Source organism: Triturus cristatus, chromosome 6, assembly GCF_964204655.1.
Source record: "Triturus cristatus chromosome 6, aTriCri1.1, whole genome shotgun sequence".
Lineage (NCBI taxonomy): Eukaryota > Metazoa > Chordata > Amphibia > Caudata > Salamandridae > Triturus > Triturus cristatus.
In genome coordinates, this window is record NC_140589.1 from 1,118,350,861 (window position 1) to 1,118,369,850 (window position 18,990).

At 43.8% G+C, this 18,990-nt stretch overlaps 1 protein-coding gene across 3 annotated transcripts in view; it reads left to right on the plus strand.

Annotated features, from left to right (window-relative positions):
- Window positions 1-18,990, plus strand: part of PSEN2 (presenilin 2) — a 575,466-nt gene that overhangs the window by 419,241 nt on the left and 137,235 nt on the right. For all 3 annotated transcript variants that reach the window (XM_085611985.1, XM_085611987.1, XM_085611986.1), the window contains exon 8: window positions 5,206-5,283. In XM_085611985.1, coding sequence (XP_085468111.1) covers window positions 5,206-5,283 — 78 coding nt within the window. The remainder of the gene's footprint in view (window positions 1-5,205; window positions 5,284-18,990) is intronic.

The window sequence follows — 18,990 nt, forward strand, 5'->3', positions numbered from 1 at the left end:
AATTTTACCAGGTTGCTAAATTTACAGACAAATATATAAAATCATACATCAAATAATGAATTTCCAATTAAACATGTAAAATCCAAGGAATGTACTATCAATTATATTTTATTCAAAAAATCATGTTTTATACGATTAATATTGACAGTTAAAAAACATTAAAATCATACACTCCTCACATTTTTAAAAAGAAAAACAATATGTGCAATGAATACATGAAGAACAACTGTCGACGTGGCGTTTCAGTGCTAAGGTGGATCGTCCCCTTCTTCAGGACAATTGTTCGCAATTAACTTTTATGCTGTCAGGTCCATCTTGAATCAAAACAACTCGAGTTGGCAGGTCAGCAAGACAGACGCATGCTTTATAGCTCCAAACTTGAAGAAATTCTGGACCAGAATTTAAATTAACTGGAACCATCACCCCTAAAGAAGAAAAAGTGAGTGGATTTAATAAACCAGATTTTATTTTGAGATTAATATTTTGATTCAAGATGGACCTGACAGTATAACATTTATTTGTAAATGGTCCTATCTAAGTGTGATTGATAAAGATTTTTAAATATTGAACTTTTGTCCTGAAGAAGGTGACGATCCACCTTAGCACCAAAACACTGCGTCAACAGTTGTTCTTCATGTATTCCTTGCACATATTGTTTTTCTTTTTAAAAACGTGAGGAGTGTATGATTTTAATGTTTTTTAACTTTGTCAATATTAATCGTATAAAACATGATTTTTTGAATAAAATATAATTGATAGTACATTCCTTGGAATTTATATGTTTAATTGGAAATTCATTATTTGATGTATGATTTTATATATTTGTCTGTAAATTTACCAACCTGGTAAAATTTGTCTTATTAGATTGTAGTGTATTTCTGTGTTTAATCAAACTAACCAATCTAATTAGAGGATTTAATCCTCATGCTCTCAGAGTAGAAGGAGAAGGGAACTTTGTGTTTGTTTCAGTATCTATACCCATCCCTTTTCCAAGTACTAGGGTACCTCCCAAACCTTTTTTGAGTTTAAGCAAGAAAATGTCTACTTTCTAAAAGTAAAAAAGAACTATTGATGGACAGAATGCAGAACAATGTCATACATTCACCCCAGTACAGAGATCTGGGCCTAAATCCATCGTTTTTTTGCTCACCATGCCTTTCCAGTTTGGACCCAGCTATATGCAAATCAGTCTTGACCCTGTGCCCAATGGGAACAGTCCAGCCCAAACTGACAAGCTATGTCCTCCCTGGACTGGAAACAAACATCCTAGGACCGGTTTGAGGGTTTAACCCCTCTTCAGCCAGGATAGCTTGATTCCAGTGGCATGGAGAGCACGGGACTCACGTCTCAGCATACCCGTCCCACTCGGGGTGATGAAACCGGTCCTAGGATGCTTGATTCCGGTCCAGGGCAGACATGGCTTGGCAGTTCGGGCTGGACTGTTCCCATGAGGCACAGGGTCAAGACTGATTTGCATATGGCCATGTCTGAACTGGGGTGGCGTGGTGAGCAAAATAACGATGGATTAAACCCAGATCTGTGACTGGGGGTGAATGTTTTGCCAATGTGCAACATTCCATCCATCATCTTGTGTGTTTTGCTGTTCGCCCTATGTGGGAAGGTTATGCCCAGACGTGGGTCCCGTACTCACTTCGCCACTGAAGTCAAGCTATCCTGGCTGAAGAGGGGTGAAACCCTGAAACCGGTCCTAGGATGCTTGATTCCGGTCCAGGGAAAACATGGCTTGGCAGTTCGGGCTGGACTGTTCCCATGAGGCACAGGGTCAAGACTGATTTGCATATGCCCATGTCCGAACAGGGGTGGCGTGGTGAGCAAAATAACGATGGATTAAACCCAGATCTGTGACTGGGGTGAATGTTTTGCCAATGTGCAACATTCAGTCCATCATCTTGTGTGTTTTACTTTCTAAAAGTGGCATTTGCAAACACGCAATTTAAAAACTAACTTCACCAAAAGATGTATTTTTAAATTGAGAGTTCAGATACCCCAAACTTCAAATCTCTATGTGCTCTCAATGGGAAATAACACTTAAAAGATATTTCAAGGCAATCCCCATGTTACCCTATGGGAGAGATAGACCTTGCAATAGTGAAAACCGAAATTAGCAGTATTTCACTGCTAGGACATGTAATACACACCTGTAGATGCCCTACCTTTTACATACTCTGCACCCTGCCCATGCTGCTGCCTTAGATCTCCCTTAGGGGTACCTTAGATGTATTAAAAGGGAAGGTTTGGGCCTGCAAGTGGATGAATTTGCCAGGTCGAAATGGCAGTTTAAAACTGCACTCTTAGACACTTCAGTGGCAGGTCTGGGATATGTTTGCAAGGCTATTTGTGTGGGTGGTACAATCAGTGCTGCAGGCCCACCAGTAGCATTTGATTTACATGCCCTGGGCACACCTGGTGCACTTTACATGGGGCGTATTAGTAAATCAAATATCTCCAATCATGGATAAACTAATCACCAGTACATTTTAGACAGAGAGCATATGTGCTTTAGCACTGGTTAGCAGTGGTAAAGTGCCTAGAGTCCTAAAACCAACAAAACCGGTTAGAAAAAATAGGCAGAAGAAGGCAAAATGTTTGGGGATAACCCTGCAAAAATGGCCAGATCCAACAATGGACGTTTCAATAAGAGGGAATACATTTCAGCAGGGGGATGCACTTGGAACCTCTCTCAGGCTCCTGAAGGATTTTAAAGGCAGAAGATCTGTAATCAAACATCCTTAAATCAGATCAAGCCTAAAACCACACCCAGGCAAACCTCTTTTTTCTGTTAGCTTGGGACACAAAATGAGACTACAGTGTTTTCAGAACACAACTAAGCAGGCCTGTCTCAAATCGCACTACTATTCTTGCCCATCCATACAAGCCAAAGCACTGGACCAGATGGTGTGTGATGGAGCTATTTTGGCCGTTGCCTGTAATGCTGGTGGATAGCTGTGGTGACTTCCTTACTCGATCTTGATAGCTATTTCTAGGAACTGTAATTGATTTAGCTCAACTTATTCTGTTCTTGATTTACAGATGCCCTTGCTTGGCCAAGCTATCACCTTGGCTGATCAAAGAAAATCATTTAGGAGGATGTACTAGAATATCCTATTACACAGCACCGTTTTGCACTTACAGATGATTCAGGAAATGTTTGTGAACCTCCCTGTAGAGGTCTTTAGTTGAAAATCTTTTCAGACACAGGCTTTTCTGGGTTGGTAAAAGTGATCACAGAATCTTTTTAGGGGAGAGATAACATCTTGTTAAAATAGAAAACACTGGGTACATTTGCAAAGTGAGTCACTTGTGTGTGTCAACAGCTTAGCCTAACAGCCTTTGTCTCTATATGCCCAATATGTGTTGTACCGATCTCCCATATCTGTTTACTTGAAGAAGATACAATTTTGCTTAACTACTCCCTGTCTGATTCAGAATTCTGAACCTAGACCACCACCCTCTTTGAGTGAAGCTGACACTGTGCAGAGCAAAGAATAGCACAGGAAACAGCCTTTACAATGTGGGCTGAGCCACGCATGCCGTTTCCCTGCAAGCGAAACCACATCTGCCTTAATCACGCATATGCGCGGTTAAGGCAGTGCGTGGTCTAGATAGGCGGATGGGCGGGCACAGGAAGAGGAAGGATCCGGAGAGGGAGCTCCGGGACGAGGTCTGCTAAGAAGGGCTGGGACCGGGGTTTGGGGGGGTAGGTCGAAGGGGTGGGGAGTAGTTATCAGGGCTTTTGATGGGTCGGGTTAGGTTGTAGGGCTCGTGCGGGGGGTTGGGTTGTTTTTAGGGCTCAGGGTTGTTTTTAGGACTCGGGGGGGGGGGGGGTTTGATTGTTTTTAGTGCTCTGAGGCGGTCTGGTAGTTTTTGGGGATCGGGTCATTTTTAGGGCTGGGGTGAGGGTTCAGGATTGTTTTTAGGGCTTGGGGGTGGTCTGAATTGTTTTTAGGGCTCAAGGTGGGGGTCGGGTTGTTTTTAGGGCTCTGGGTTGTGGTTTAGTGCTTGGGGGTCGTGGTTTTTTACACGGTTCAGGGTGAGGGGGGGACTGGGGTGTGATCTTTACCACATATATCCCTTTACCAGTCATGTCTTTACCATGAAATTGTGTGGTAAAGGCATGCGTGGTAAGGAATACGTTGACGCGTTCATTGTTCGGGCAGTGTTATAGAGGCACAGGTGTTTTGGCCATGCATGTCTGTTATACAACCATATAAAGCACCTCGCATACTCAAAAGTGACTGAGACTGAACTACCAAGAATGGTAAGAGAATGTGAATATGATTAAAAGCATCCTGTGGATCAAGATGTGCGAGCTACATCCACAACAGCAACCATATCTTGCCACCCTGCAAGACAGGAACTATCACAGAATTTTTGCTCTAGCAAGATTCAACCAGTTGGACTTGCATGAAGGAAGTCAAAGATAGCACATGCCCTAACACCCAGAATGCCTTTGAACTTGGAAATCAATTGAAAACATTGCACACATTCTCTAGAATGCAAATGGTATTCAAAGAGCAGAAAGTCCCTCCTGGAAAAAGCTTTAAGTTTAATTCAATCTGAAAAACATAACAACACTTTATCACGCCTCATAAGAGACTACTTACTCAGATAGTTGTCGGATTTTTCAAAGCGTCACGAAAAGGGGAAGCAATAAATCGCTGAGATGGCCAATACCTTAAAGGTAGCTAGCTAAAAAACGAACAGATCAATCCACCTGCAGCCACCGTAAGGAAGTTCCCTTGAGCACTGATGCAAAACTCAGCCCAGAATAACAACTTGCCAAAAGCATGCCCACCACTTTTCCTCCCTAACGTCAACCCCTTCTCTCACACTAGGCACTCATCTTCATGTTGTTCTCCACGTCCAAAGCTTCTGGACACATGGGTAAACCGACACTCACTTTTATTTTTGCTGCTCTAGTCGATCTGAAGTAAAAACGTTAGCATTTTATATGCTAAGGTCTGCAGGAGCAAATGTCATATAAAATAAAGTAATGAGTAATGGTGAAGGGAAATTCAAAAGTTCATATGAACATTTAAAGTCTAAACCAAAACCTGATTTTTTTTTTTATCTATTCATCAGTAGCCATGCTCCACAACTACTCTTCCTCATTAAATTATGAACAGCTATAATCCTACCTTCTTTGATGTAAATTGAACTTTACGTTATTATCTTTCATTCTAGCGGCTATGATGTGGACAGTTGGCATGGCAAAAATGGATGAGACAGAGAGCGGATCCAGACATCAGACATTTACACCAGGTAAAGTATTAAATATATCAAATTCACTGTCGGAGAGGGGATCGATCCCGGAATTACAGACTCCTCGCGGAGGTCCTAATTTCTCAGCTTAACTAAGAATCCCTCTTAATTACACTACCCTGGAAATAATGGGAAACCTGTTATCTTTAACTGTAGGGGTGCAGCATTAACACCCACACACCGTGAACACTCATAACTTTGTTAACTCTCTTGGGGCCCATGTTTTTGCCGAAGGTTTTTTTGTAGTCTCCATGATATTCACAGTAATCTCAGAAGGAATACTACATGTACTGTTCTTCAGTGAAGGTTCTGGATATATGATCTGTACAGGCTATTTGCCTCATTTAGAGTTTGGTGGGCAGAGAGCACTCCACCATTAATGTGGAGGAGCACGCTGTCCACCAAACTGATGGCCCACCTGGGCGGAGCATCATATTTCCGCTGATGGTACCCTTGCTGGCCCCACTGGCAGAAATGTTACACCAGCGATTTCGATCTGTAGGTGTTTGTTACCTCAGGCTGTCCGCCCTATTTAGGGCGGATTTTCTTTTGTTTTGTTCCGGACCACCAGGAAAAGCCTGGGTTCCAGAACAGGAAAATAAAAGAAATACTACCCCACCAACACCACAGGAGAAAACTCACAGGGTGTCTGCGCTATTCATTTTATTGTTTCACAAAACCAACACTTGTTCTATGAGGTTTCTTTTTTTTGTTTTTTAAACAAAAGAGTTTGCAGAGTAGCCACATGAACTGCATCCGTTCAGCAAACTTTCATTACAACCAGAGGGACTGACATAGTGGTAAAGACCAGGCAGGCAGTGATCTCTAAATAAGGTCGACTGTATGTGGACCAGGGCAGTGGAGTATGTGCTTCCCCTGTCCTGGTAGAACAGAGTGTGGGTTACCAAGCTCTAAATAACCACATTTGTCTTTAATTAATTGGGGGTTGGTAGGTTAATCAAAGTACTAAAGTTGTGCATCTGTTCAAGTTGTATTACCCTTTTAAGTGAATTTAGGTTCTGCTAGTCCAATTTTAATACCTCCCAAATTCTGTTTTGGTTCTGGCACAACTGTCCCTACATTTTTGACTAGAAATAAAAATTTGTAGATGTGCTTTCAGTACCTTCCTGACTCAGCTATTTTCTCTGCTAATGTTGTTTATACTTTTATACTTTGGTACGGCCTTACTATATTCCCAGCCACTTTTAAATATTGATGAACCTTACTGTGCATGTAGCCGATACATATGAATTTCTTGAGATGTGAATGGTGCACTTGCAAGTTAAAGGTTTGGAAACTTAGGGGCCTGATTATGGTGGCAGTGGACCTGCCACCGTCAGCGGCTGTCCCACCGCCGTCGGACCGTGGAGGTCCACCCACTGCATTACAATGGCAGGCAGATGGTTGGCAGTTGGAGAGACTGACCGCCACGCATCCGACGGATCGGAAGGACTTGAATCCCTACAGTAGGGATTGCAATGTCGGTTAACCCACCATGAAAAGGCAGGTGGAAAGGGACTTTGGGGGTCCCTAGTGGGCCCTCCTTGCTTTCAGCCGTGAGTTCTGGGGCACCTATGGTGCCCCCCAACATATCCCTGCACCATATGGCAGGCACCGCATGGTGTCTGCCACATACTGCAAGGATATGCAAAATTTGTATTTTTTTGTACTGTGGCACGTGCTTGCAGCCTGCAGCACATGCCGCAATACAAAACATACACATTGCGACCGCCTTGAAGGCGGTCGAATCATAATCCCTATAGCGGGACCGCCAACAGCTAGTCGGGGGTTCCATTCTCAACAGGTCATCAAACCCCCATCATATTCAGGCCCTTAGTCCAACTCCAGCTATTTATTTTATCTTTAATAGTTCGCCTTCTGACACAATACTAGCTCGATAGATATACCCTTAAAGGGAACTGTCCTTGTCTTTTTAAAAAGCCTCTTGTTACCTTGTTATAAAGCCTGTCGTGTTAACCTATATTATATTATGAGACAGCTTCCTTTTTTGTAACATTTCTCAAAGAGTAAGGTAATCTAAGTCCTTCCACTCGTTACTTTATTTGTGTTCCATGGGTTTACCATTTTTATGCATTGCATCACATTTTTCTTATGTATTTAAAAAAAAAATTGGAGTTATTAAAAAGTTCTAATCACTTTATTTTTACCCTTACATCATTGATTTTACCTGATATCTCATGGTCAATATTACTGTGTAAAAGTACACCCCTTTAAATCAATTTTAATTAATTTCCTCTTTTGGGGGTACTGTCATTGTAACTGAAGACTAAACTTCTGCAGCAGATTTCCCTGTTTTCTGTGTCTTCGTCTGGTTCCTGGGGAGCATTGCTTTATATGTCTTTTCTATTTCCCAAATCACATTCTTAACTATTTAAAAAAATTAATCCCTCCTTTAGCTCATTACTCTTGTTGTTATTCCAAGTGGATTATTTCTAATATGTATTTTTTCTGTTTCAATCCCAATCTCAGATTTATTCTGCGCTTTGCCATTTCTACTTGTGTAGCCTGGTTAAATAGCAACTTTGTTCTGCCTTTATAGCATTCAACATACATCATTGATCATTACCTGTTAAACTCAGTGTTTGAATTACAGAGAACTTTCCACGTGAAAGTCACCCCTGCCTGCAGCCTGCAGGCAAGTACAAACTAATTCACAAAGGCAGGATCTGCTTTGTTTTCCATTTGGAAATGGTTTTACAAACATGGACATCTGCAAACGGCCATGTCAAAGTAGAAGGCATTCCCATGGGGGGCAGCGATTGTTGAACCTGTTTTATGCAAGGCATATGGCAGGAGTCTCCAAACGTTTTTAATATTTTCAATGAAAATCATAATGAGCTACTAATAATATTAGTGTGGTAATAGAAAGCATGTCAGACAAGACTACATTAGTGGCCACACCATGCAGTATTGCCAGCAGCGATTCCTTCAGTGCATCGGCAAGGTTGCCAGAAGTAATGTGAAAATGATTTTTATCAATTTGGAACTCATCAGGATAATACATGACAGCCAAAGCTGCAAGGCCCCTTGCACCAAGGTAATAATTATAGTAATTTACCATCAACACCTCATGATTTATCACTCAAATATCAGTATTAAATATATTTTGGAAATCCAGCCATTTGTTTCCAAACATCAGCTAAGCCTATAAGTTCTGAAAATACACACATTTCTGTCTCGAATAAATACTTTTCAATTTTGGGATACATATATTAACTCAACCAAGCAACAGCTTCTACTTTAGTAGGGTGGTCTGCACACATGCAATGTACTCACATGTAGCTGGAGGGCTACCAGTAGCTCACAAGCTACTCGGTAGAGAAACCTGGTATATGGAATATATACACCCACTGGCCTTGGAAAAGCGGGTGGCTATACTATTTCCACCCTCGGTCGAAACGGGTCAAAATTCGGTTTAAAAAAACTACAACCTCTTCCTTAGAGAAGGTGGGGGAATTACATGGGGTCAATGCCCCTACTTAGCCATTGTACAAGGCGGTGAGAAAAGGAGCTGTAAACGCTGCTCTGCAGGTAGTCCTTTTATTTATTTTTAATCTCTGATCTCCGACAACAAAAGAGTTCAAATAAAACAATCTTTACACACACCATCAGATGCCTACACACACTTGCCATCATATATAAACATGGACTTCCTCAGATACCCATACAATCCTCATCAAAGAACCCCACCTACCGGAAGTCCCCTTCCCACACACACACCCAGTGCCTGCGTGTGCACACACTTAAAACACCATCAAATACTCACACGTCTATACACCCACCATGCAACACCCACATGCCCACCATCACATACCCACTCACCTGTCCAGATGTTTAGAATAACATTAGGTGAACAATACTCCTTTTTGTTGACAGAAGTACTAGTAGGGCTGTGCAGTGGAGCACATTAGAAGGCACAGGGTGTAGATGCTAGATCTGAGAATTTGAGTGCAGCAGAGGCTCTGGCAACTTAATGACCTGCCAATCATGTCCAGCATGACAAACCTCATTATATGACACAATGCAACCACCTTGAAACACCCACCATCAAACCCCTACGCACGCTGTTCACACACTTGCCATCAGACACCCTCTGGGACACTGAGAGACAACCATGAAACAGCACAGGAGTAGGTGGCAGAATCCCTGCTCCTCCTTAGGCTTCAATGACGCCTGAGACATCCTTATGTCTCAAGAGGAAACATTAACACAATATAATACACAAATTACTATGATAAACTGATATGTTACGAGTATGTTGCAACATACGATAACACCCCGTCATCTTAAGAACTAGCAAATCAATAGTGTCCTCAGTTATATGCCTTTCCCAAGATAAAATATTTTTAAACAGAAAAAAACCATGATCAACATTTCAGTTCTGTCACTCTTAAATTAAAACATAACATTGAAAAAACTCTTACAAACAATTTAAGCACTGTCATCAGACTTGAGAAAAGATATTTCAGAACTGAAATCTTATAATCAGCCCGCAACTTATTGTCTTGAAGCGCACTGGGGCAGCTGAAAGTGAATAAGGCTCTGGATCAATGCCTACACACAGTGGTAGCACACTTAAAATCATAGACCACTTTAAGGAAGAAACTGAGGATTCTTAGATATATGCATTCTTTGACATTTTTAGAGGCACCTTAAAAGAAATTCCTGAGTTTCACATAGGTTTCCACATGGCTCAGCGAGTGCCCAGACTTTCTAAAGATATTGTGGCCAACATCAGAGTTTTTTTCTCAAGGATAGTATCGTTCACATGGTGTGAAATTCTGTTGACTAAGAATACGGGAACACGTAGATATGGTGAAAATAGTAGAATACTTAATTGAATAGAAGAAACTCCAGCGTAGCACAGCAGCATACAGCATACACAGCTCCAGCCTTCACAGCTTCCTGCCTTTTTCCGCATTCTAACTTCCGTTAGACTTAACAGCACAGTAGAATTCTAATCTCTCAAATATAAACGTGCTTAACTTAATGGGATATACACAAGCTATGATTACACTAGTTTACATCACATTACCACACACCTCCCCCCCAATAAAACATCTATCCACAAAATTGCAAGATTATATCATGAAGAATTCTGTACAACCACACTGTTGAGATTCCATATTCGCTCATTATCCAGTTTCACAGCATTGCAAAACACTTTGATTAGTTTGAACCCTTTGCTAAACTTTGGACTTTCAGTTGACATTGCAGGTAGTCTAATTCTTAAATTATCATCCACCTTGATCTCAACCTCTTTGACGGCTTTGCGTTGTTCATATGTTACCTTTTTTTTTTTTTTTAAATAACATATCACTTTTTCTTCCTTTATTCATCAGCCCCCCCCCCCCCCCCCCCCCCCCCCCACACAGAATTCACCATGACTGTACTCATTTACCCTTGGTGGGTTTATTATAGTACACGGTTTGTGGTTTTTAGACCACTCAAAAGGACTTATTCCTGTTGTCCTTTCCCCCCCAAAAAGACAAGTTAACATCACATTACCACACATGGCCAGGCGCAGGTGTATTTTCCAACACTATGATAGTCAAATATCTCTGCTCCAAGATCTTTCAGTGTCAGTGCTTCAGTGCAGAAAAGAGCTCTGTCTGGAAGCAAAAATAAGCTACAAAGATTACATTTATGTTGTAAATGCCTCAATCCATTTAGTTTATAGTTTAATTTCACAGGGCAAGGAATTTGCAATTACCTGCTAGAAGAGTGAAAATGAATGTTACAAAATGAAAATCAATTGATTCCTTCAGATGACTTGACTGCTCCTACTGAGAAAGACTGCACCATAGGTCAAGGGAAGAAGAGGGAAGCCCCCAAGGATTATCTCAGTTACAAAACAACAAGGAAGTGAGATAACAAACCGGCTTCCCAACGTCAGTAGTATGTTTTTAGTCTGTTTATCATATTTAATATTTTTAAGCAGTCATTGGACCCCCTGAATATACTACGCGGACCCCCAGGGGGCCCCGGGCCACAGGTTAAGAACCACTGAAGTAGATTGTTAATGCTTGTGCGAGAACCTGGAAAACTTTTATTTTTTTAATGTTTTCTAAACTAAATGGACAGAAGGCATTCCCTAAAAAGACAACATTTACAGTTTTTCCAGTTAGCCAAAAATGCAAGCAAAACTGTACAATTTGCTATGAACACCTCTCCAGAAAAATGTCCCTTGAGAAAATAGGGCTTCAGTTCACACCAGTTCACACCATAAACACTGTAGGAATTACATCTTGCTCCTTAAGGGGCTTGGAAGGACTGCACTAGCCTATCATGCCTAGCAAAGTGTCAGTTAGACAGTTATTTTTTTCCCACTTAGTGGGGAAGATTCTGAACACAATCCTGCTTTAACAAAAACATGTTTTGGCTACTTAAACCATATTTTTGCATGTGGTGGGGTTGTCGTCATTCAATGTCTAGGGGTATTATCTTTCCTTTTACTCTTCTTTTGAGAACAAAGTTAGTTTTCCCTGACTTTCCCTGGCAGTTTTACCTAACTGTTGCGTTTGACCACTTTGCTGATGCTTTTTGCTAAATTACTAGCTTGTGGCGGTAAGATGTCTAGGAATAATGACCACAGTGACTGTGTGGATTGTCTTCCTGATACTTATTCCATCAAGGACTGTGGGATTGGTCAGAAAATGTTATATTAGAGGCTGAGGAACAGGGAAGAGCGTCACCTCAGGACAAAGAGAGGGGAAATTGGATGCATGATATCATCTAAAATGTCCACTTCTACCTCGGACAGGAGAAGTCCACCCTTTCTTCCTCTCATGATGCTTTATGTCCTACTTCTGAGGTGAGTTGGCAGCAACTGGTTGTCACAGGCACTCCCAATCCCGGTCAAGGAGCTATACTTTGATAGGCAGGGGTTCGACAACAAAACACATCTATACATCACATTCCAACTTTTCAAAAATCTTGGTGTCAGCATCTAGTCACCAGTTTAGGTGAGGGTCGTTTGGATGAAGAGGGGTCAATATTGCTCAGAATATTTCTCTCTTTTACGAAACCTGGGACACCCTCTGCCAATAAGAACTGGAAGAGAATCATTCCATCTTCCCCATCCCCTCCAGACACTGAAGATGTAGCAGTTGCTTTATAGTTCGATTATACCCAATGTCATCCTCCTGTACCATACTCACCATAGAGGGTTCTTCCACAGAAGCCTCCCCAGCAGTTATCTTTAGAATTCCAAGTACATTCACAGAGTGAAGAACTTGTCATCCAACCTCCTCAAGAAACTGTGAGGTTCCCAAATATACGCCATTACGAGCTTAGAGATGTCTCACCACCTGGACGTCCACATAAGAGGCATAGAGAGGAAAAAGAACATGATAGGCAAATATAGTTTGCTGGCCTACATCCTGATTGGCCCAGGCAAATGGTACAGGTCTTGTCTTAAGATTTGGACTTGAATGGGTAGACTTCAGGTTGGTGTGATCTCTCACCAGTTTCTGCAGAGTCAGTTCAATCTAGAATCTCACATATGGTTGCTTTCCAGGAATTCTGGAAAAGAGCTGGGAGAAAGTGTACTCTGCAGTTCTATGACACCTGAGGTAAGCACTTCCATTATATTTGAGACATTTTGAACAAAACTTCAAGATCAAGCTATTGTTCTGCTGGAATAATGTATACTATTGTTAATCCCTTTTTTTGCTCGAGCTGTTAAACATGCCTTGGAATATTCTTGAAGCAGGTGCCCCTTACCAATTCCATTGTCATGGGTCAGCAAAGAAGAAATATAATGTGGCTGGCTTGACTTCCTCTAAACTGCTAGAGAAAGAGAGAAATGGGGAAAAAGTACGATACACTTCATCTGATAAAGTAAAAACTGCCTATCCGCTGCCATGTTGACTCGCTCTGATTGCTCTATTGTCTTCAGTGAGTTAGTTCCAGGATTTTCTTCTAAGAAAGACAATGAAGCTTTTATTACGTTTATGTCTATAGGTGTCTAGAGCCTCACTCTGTGGGCAACACACATTAGATGAGGCGATCGAGAGGAATTCTTTACACTTTTTGTCTATTTCCACTTCTCCAAGGGTAATCTTCAAGTTCAGGCTCTGCAAGAAAAAGATGGTTTTCATTGCTCTGGATTAGCCTTCCCAGTTGTGGTACCCAGACCTTTTTCAGATGTTTTTTCTGCCAAACAGGTGACTGGAAATGATGCATAAACTCTCATCACAGTCGTTCATTAGGGAACTAGACAGCTTCCCACCTGATGCCTTGCAGTATAGACACTTGAAGTTTCCTTTTGAGTGCATGGGTAATTCCGAGAGAGGCAAACATCATTCCACAAGGTCTGCATGTACAGTGAGGTGTAAGATTCTCTGTCTATGTATAGGAAAGCAGACAGACCATGCCAGAAATAAATTATATTACTTATCTTCTTTATTTGGCAAAGTTCAATTTACATTTCTCTTTTGATATAGTACATTTTGCTGTCATCACTGCTTTCCATAAGACTCATTCTCAGATACCTTTTTACATTATTCCAGTTATTAAGGATTTCCTGGGGTGTCTTTGGACAGTGTGTTTCCATTTAGAAGCCCTTCTGCTCCCTTGGAATTGAATGGGATACTCTCCAAATTAATGTTTCCGCCTTTTGAAACGACGAACAAAGCTGATTTAGAGCACCTTTCAAGTAAAGTTGCTTTTCAGTGCCTATTATATCTGCCAAGAGAGTGAGTGAGCTTCAAATTCTGTGTACCGATTAACCTTATATGTTTTTCAATGTAACAGCAGCATTAAAAACTTCCATGTATTTTCTACCATTAGTTTTTTTCTAATTTTTAGAGCGATTCATAAGGTCAAACTGCACTTTGTCTTTCATGATGCTATTTGGAGGTGCGTTCCTTCCATTAAACATAACATAGCCAGGTGGATGGTTTCTTGGATTGTTTCCCATTATGATAAAGCAAATGGATCATTACCTAGTAAACCTAGTCCTGTTCAAAAGGGGGAAGGCAACTACTGCTTTTCTAGGTTTAACTTTGTTTTATTGGTTTTCAAACAAGTGAAAAGGCATATTACATACAACAGATAATCCAATTTTTCGCCCCCTTGGTCCCTTTCCCTCCCCCATTCCAGCCCAACCACCCCACAACATTGAAAGTCATTGTGCATTTCCGTTGTGAAATCAGTTGCCTGAACTGGCAGAGTAGGGTCGATGCCCGAGCTATCTATGCGGTATGCGGGGCCAAATAGAAGAAAAACTCCCACCCACCCCTTCCCCAAATTCAAACTCCCCCCTCCCTGAACCGGTGTGCTGTGTCTGTGCCTTGTTAGGATGTTGCATATAGAATTTATTTCGTACTGCGCCTCAGAAGGCCGCCACAGTTTGTTGGTTGTCAGTGAGCCGAAGAAGGCGAAGGTATTTCGGGCACGTTATTTCGTTGAATTCCAACGCTAATAGGGATAGTAGAGGTCGTCATATGGTGGTGAATGCGTCTGTTGATTGTGTAAGGTTGGCTTGGATTCTCTCCATTCCTATAATTTACCATAGCTTATGTAGCCATTCTGTGTGTGTTGGTCTCTTCTGTGTACCCCATAATGACAGAATGTGTTGTACCGCTGCTCCCATCGCCGGGCCCATTCGTTTCCCCCTAACTGACTTCAGTGGGTATGTAAGCGAGTTGGGAAGCCCCAGCAAGGTAGGTGTATGCGGGAAAGCGAGGTATTTCGGTGTCAAATTGTTTATCAATGTCATCTAGGACAGAAGTCCAGTATTCACTCACTTCCTTGCAGTCCCATAGCAGATGAGTCAACGTACCCACCTCATCACAACTCCTCCAGCATGTCGGACTGCGGTCGGGGTTTCCCTTGTTCAGTCTGGCAGGTGTCAAGTACCAGCAGGTTACCACCTTGACCGCTGCTTCTCTACTTGCTGTATTTCTGGCCGTATGGTTCGCCCTAAAGTAAATATCGCGCCATTCGTTTTCCGATAGATCTCTCCCCAGTTCCCGCGCCCATCGCCTCTGTCCGGCAGAGGGCTCTGGAGATGCTGTGGGGCGTATCAACCTATAGAGTTCAGAGATCATCTTTCTGTCCGAGGTTTTGGTTATGAGCTATTTCTCGTACACTGTTAGTTTCCTACCGACCATCGGGCGCACATCAGGGTGTAAGAGCCAGTGACAAATTTGGAAGTATTGGAATCTTTTCGGCTCCTCAATATCATATGCTTGTGGCACATCAGAAAACTTGAGGAACCCGTCTAGGTCAAATAGATGTCCGGCTGACTTGCAAGCCGACTTCCTCCATTGTGGGAACGCTCGCTTTTCTAGCCCTGGTGGGAATTCCGGATTGTCAAACAGGGGCGTTAGTGGTGAGGGGAAGGAAGTAAGTCCACGTTTAATTGCTACCATGTCCCACACCTGAAGCACAGTGTGTGTACATGGGGAGTCTACCAGGTTCGGTGGTCTATCAGAAAGCTTAAGAAAGGGCACTTTCCATAGGGATAGCTGTGCCAGCGCCCTATCTTGGAACAGCCACCTCTTTTCTGATTCTGGCCTGCTCCATTCTACCAAATATCTAAGTTCTGTTGCTTGAAAGTATTCCAGGAATTTCGGAACCCCCAGCCCTTCTTCGTCAGGGGGACGGTAGGCTAAATCTTTGCGCATCCGCGGCCTCTTTCCGGCCCAGATGAATTGGTGCACTGCTCCTTGCAGCTTATGGATGGTTCCCTTGGGGAGCCAAGCTGGGATGGTCTGGAAAATGTATAGCACTTTAGGCAATATAGACATTTTAACAGCGGCGATGCGGCCCAGGTATGACAGAGGCTGCTTCTGCCACCGACGGAGATCCCCCTGTATTTGCGAGAGGAGGTTGGCGTAGTTTTGTGCAATTGTTTGCCCAGTAGAGGGGGTCAGAACTATCCCCAGGTATGGGATCGTGGCTTGAGCTCTCCGAACTCCCTGTGGGCACCTCCGTGTAATTTCTCATTGAGTCCTAGAGGTAGGATCATTGATTTCCCCATATTTGTTTTAAAGCCGGAAACGCTGCTGAAGGCAGTCAGTTCCCGAAGGAAGGCTGGCACCGAACGCTTGGGTGTCTTTAAGGCCGCCAAGATATCGTACGCATACAAACTGATTGTGTGCTTCTCTCCACCAAAGGGGATGCCTAGGATGTCAGGGTTATCTTGTATCCTTTGTGCTAGGGGCTCCACGTATAACGCGAAAAGGAGGGGCGACAACGGGCCTTGTGCCCCGTCGGATGTTAATGGGCCGTGAGGTTGTCCCGTTGACCCGTATCGTGGCTTTGGGTTTGTCATAGCAACTTGCCACCCACGCCCTGAATCAATCACCGATGCCGGAGTGTGCCAGTGTTTTGTCCAGGAAGGCCCAGTCTACTTTATCGAATGCCTTTTCGGCGTCTATCGACAGCAGCGGGGCAGCCATCCTGGTGCGGTGGGCTTGGTCAATTTAGGTGCATGATGCGTATGGTGTTGTCGCTACTTTGTCGGTTTCGTATAAAGCCGGATTGGTCCGGTTTCATGATACCGGGCATGCGTGGGCCTAGTTTGGCTGCAAGAACTCCTGTAAATAACTTCAGGTCCAGATTGAGTAGGGAGATCGGACGGTATGAGGCGCATTGGGTTACGACCTTCCCAGGTTTGGGGAGAACAATTGTATCCGCTGCTAGTATGTCAGGAGGGATAGATCCAGGGCCCTGAAAGGAGTTAAAAAGGCTGGTTAGGAGCGGAGCTAGGAGTAGGCAAAATGTTTTGTAAAATCCGGCCAAAATGCCATATGGCCCTGGTGCCTTCAGTGGCTTGAGACGGAACATCGCCCCATCACTTCTTCAATCCGAATGGGTGTGTCGAGTGCTTCTGCCCCTGTTGTGTTCAGAGCCGTCGTTGCAGCTTGTTGAAGATATGCCTCTCCATCCGCACTCAGTCGTGAGTCTTTATAAAGAGGCATAGAAATCACAGAGAGCTTCTGCTATCTGCTCGTCTTGCTCCACCCTCTCTCCCGTGGTGTTATGAAGGGCTTTCATTTTAGAGCGTTGGGTGCAGGCTCTTAGTTTACTCGCTAGGAGACGTCCCGTTTTATCTCCTCCTATGTAATACGAGTGTTTGAGCCTCCGGGCTGCATATTCAGCTCTGTCAAGGTCCAGGCTTGCAAGCTGCGCTCTAGCCGCTTTTAGTTGTCGCCATACTCTGGGGACGCAAGTCCGACTATGTACTCTCTCGAGCTCCGCCACCGTTGCTGTGAGCATTTCTCTCTTATCTTTCCGCTCTCAAGCTTCCGTCGCTGTGATGGCTATCAGCTCGCCTCTCACTACCGCCTTGAGGGCCCCCCATATTGCCGCCAGAGGTGTGTCCGTGTTGTCGTTTGTCGCAAGATAGTCAGTGATGCATTTGTGTAACTGTTGGGTTACCCCTTCGCGGTAAAGCAAGGTCTCTCCCAGTCGCCACCTCCCCTTCAGACTATGAGTCGGGGGTATGTCCAGTGTCACCATCACTGCGTCATGGTCCGAGAGCGCAACTGGGGTCATTTTCACTGTGTTTACTAGAGCGTTTAGCTCGGATGACCCTATAAAATGGTCTAGTCTGGCATATGTGTGATGCGCATGGGAATAAAAGGAGAACTGTGTGCTCTGGGGGTGAGCCTCCTGCCAAATATCTATTAGGCCCCTTAGTCTCAGCCACTCTCTCCCCTCTTTCGATATGGCTCCCGTCTGGCCGTGGCGTTGACCAGATCTGTCTCTCTCCGGATCCATAACTAGATTAAAGTCACCTCCCACCAGCATCTTTCTGTCTTGAGGACTGAGAATCTCTGACATGGCTCCTTTGAGGAAATTCTCTTGCCCTGAGTTAGGGGCATAGAGAGACCCCATCACCACAGAGGTCCCACCCACCCATACCTGGTATGCCAATAACCGGCCCTTGATCTCTGCTACTTTATCTCCCACTTTAACCTGGAAGTGTCTAGCAAACAGTATAGCTACACCTGCCTTCTTGTCTGTTGTAGAGGAATAAAACTGTTGGGGGAAAGCGCGTGACCTCATTCTGTGCCAGCTTTGGAAAGGAGGTGTGTTTCTTGTAGAAGGCACACTGACGCCCCGAAGTTCTCTAAATAGGACAATACGGCCCGCCTTTTGATGGAATTGTTGAGCCCCTTCACATTAAGGGTGATCACCTGAAGTGTAGGTCGTGACATAGTGTGGTCGTGAGAAGTGTCCGCTGTGTTGTTGGGAGTCTGCTCTTTCCTCTTGCATGTCTGTGCCCCAGAGCCCTAATTCCATATACCATCAACTCTGACTCATGTCCATGCCCTCTCCCCAGCAGCACACCGGTTCCCCTTCGATCCCTCCTCCCTAACCCCAACTCCCCCTCCTCAAACTTTCCAGGGCCTCGTCTTCCCCTTGTTTGAATTCGTTCCTCCCTTCCCATGTGTCCCTCCCTTCGCCTCCACTTCCTGGGTACCCCCAATCCCTCCCTAACCCCAACCGAACAGTCCCCAAGTTTAACCATAGTCCAATGCCCAACATACCAAGACACGGGCATTTGGGAATTAAAAATCGGGGTGAACTTGTGGTCCAAGTGACCCCCCCCAAGCCACCACCACCCACACCCAGCCAGCTATAGTTCGGTGCAGTGACGTCAACCTTGCGCAGCTCAAAGTCTGTCGCGTGATGTGGTGTTCCTCAACACCGTTTCCAAGGCTGCCA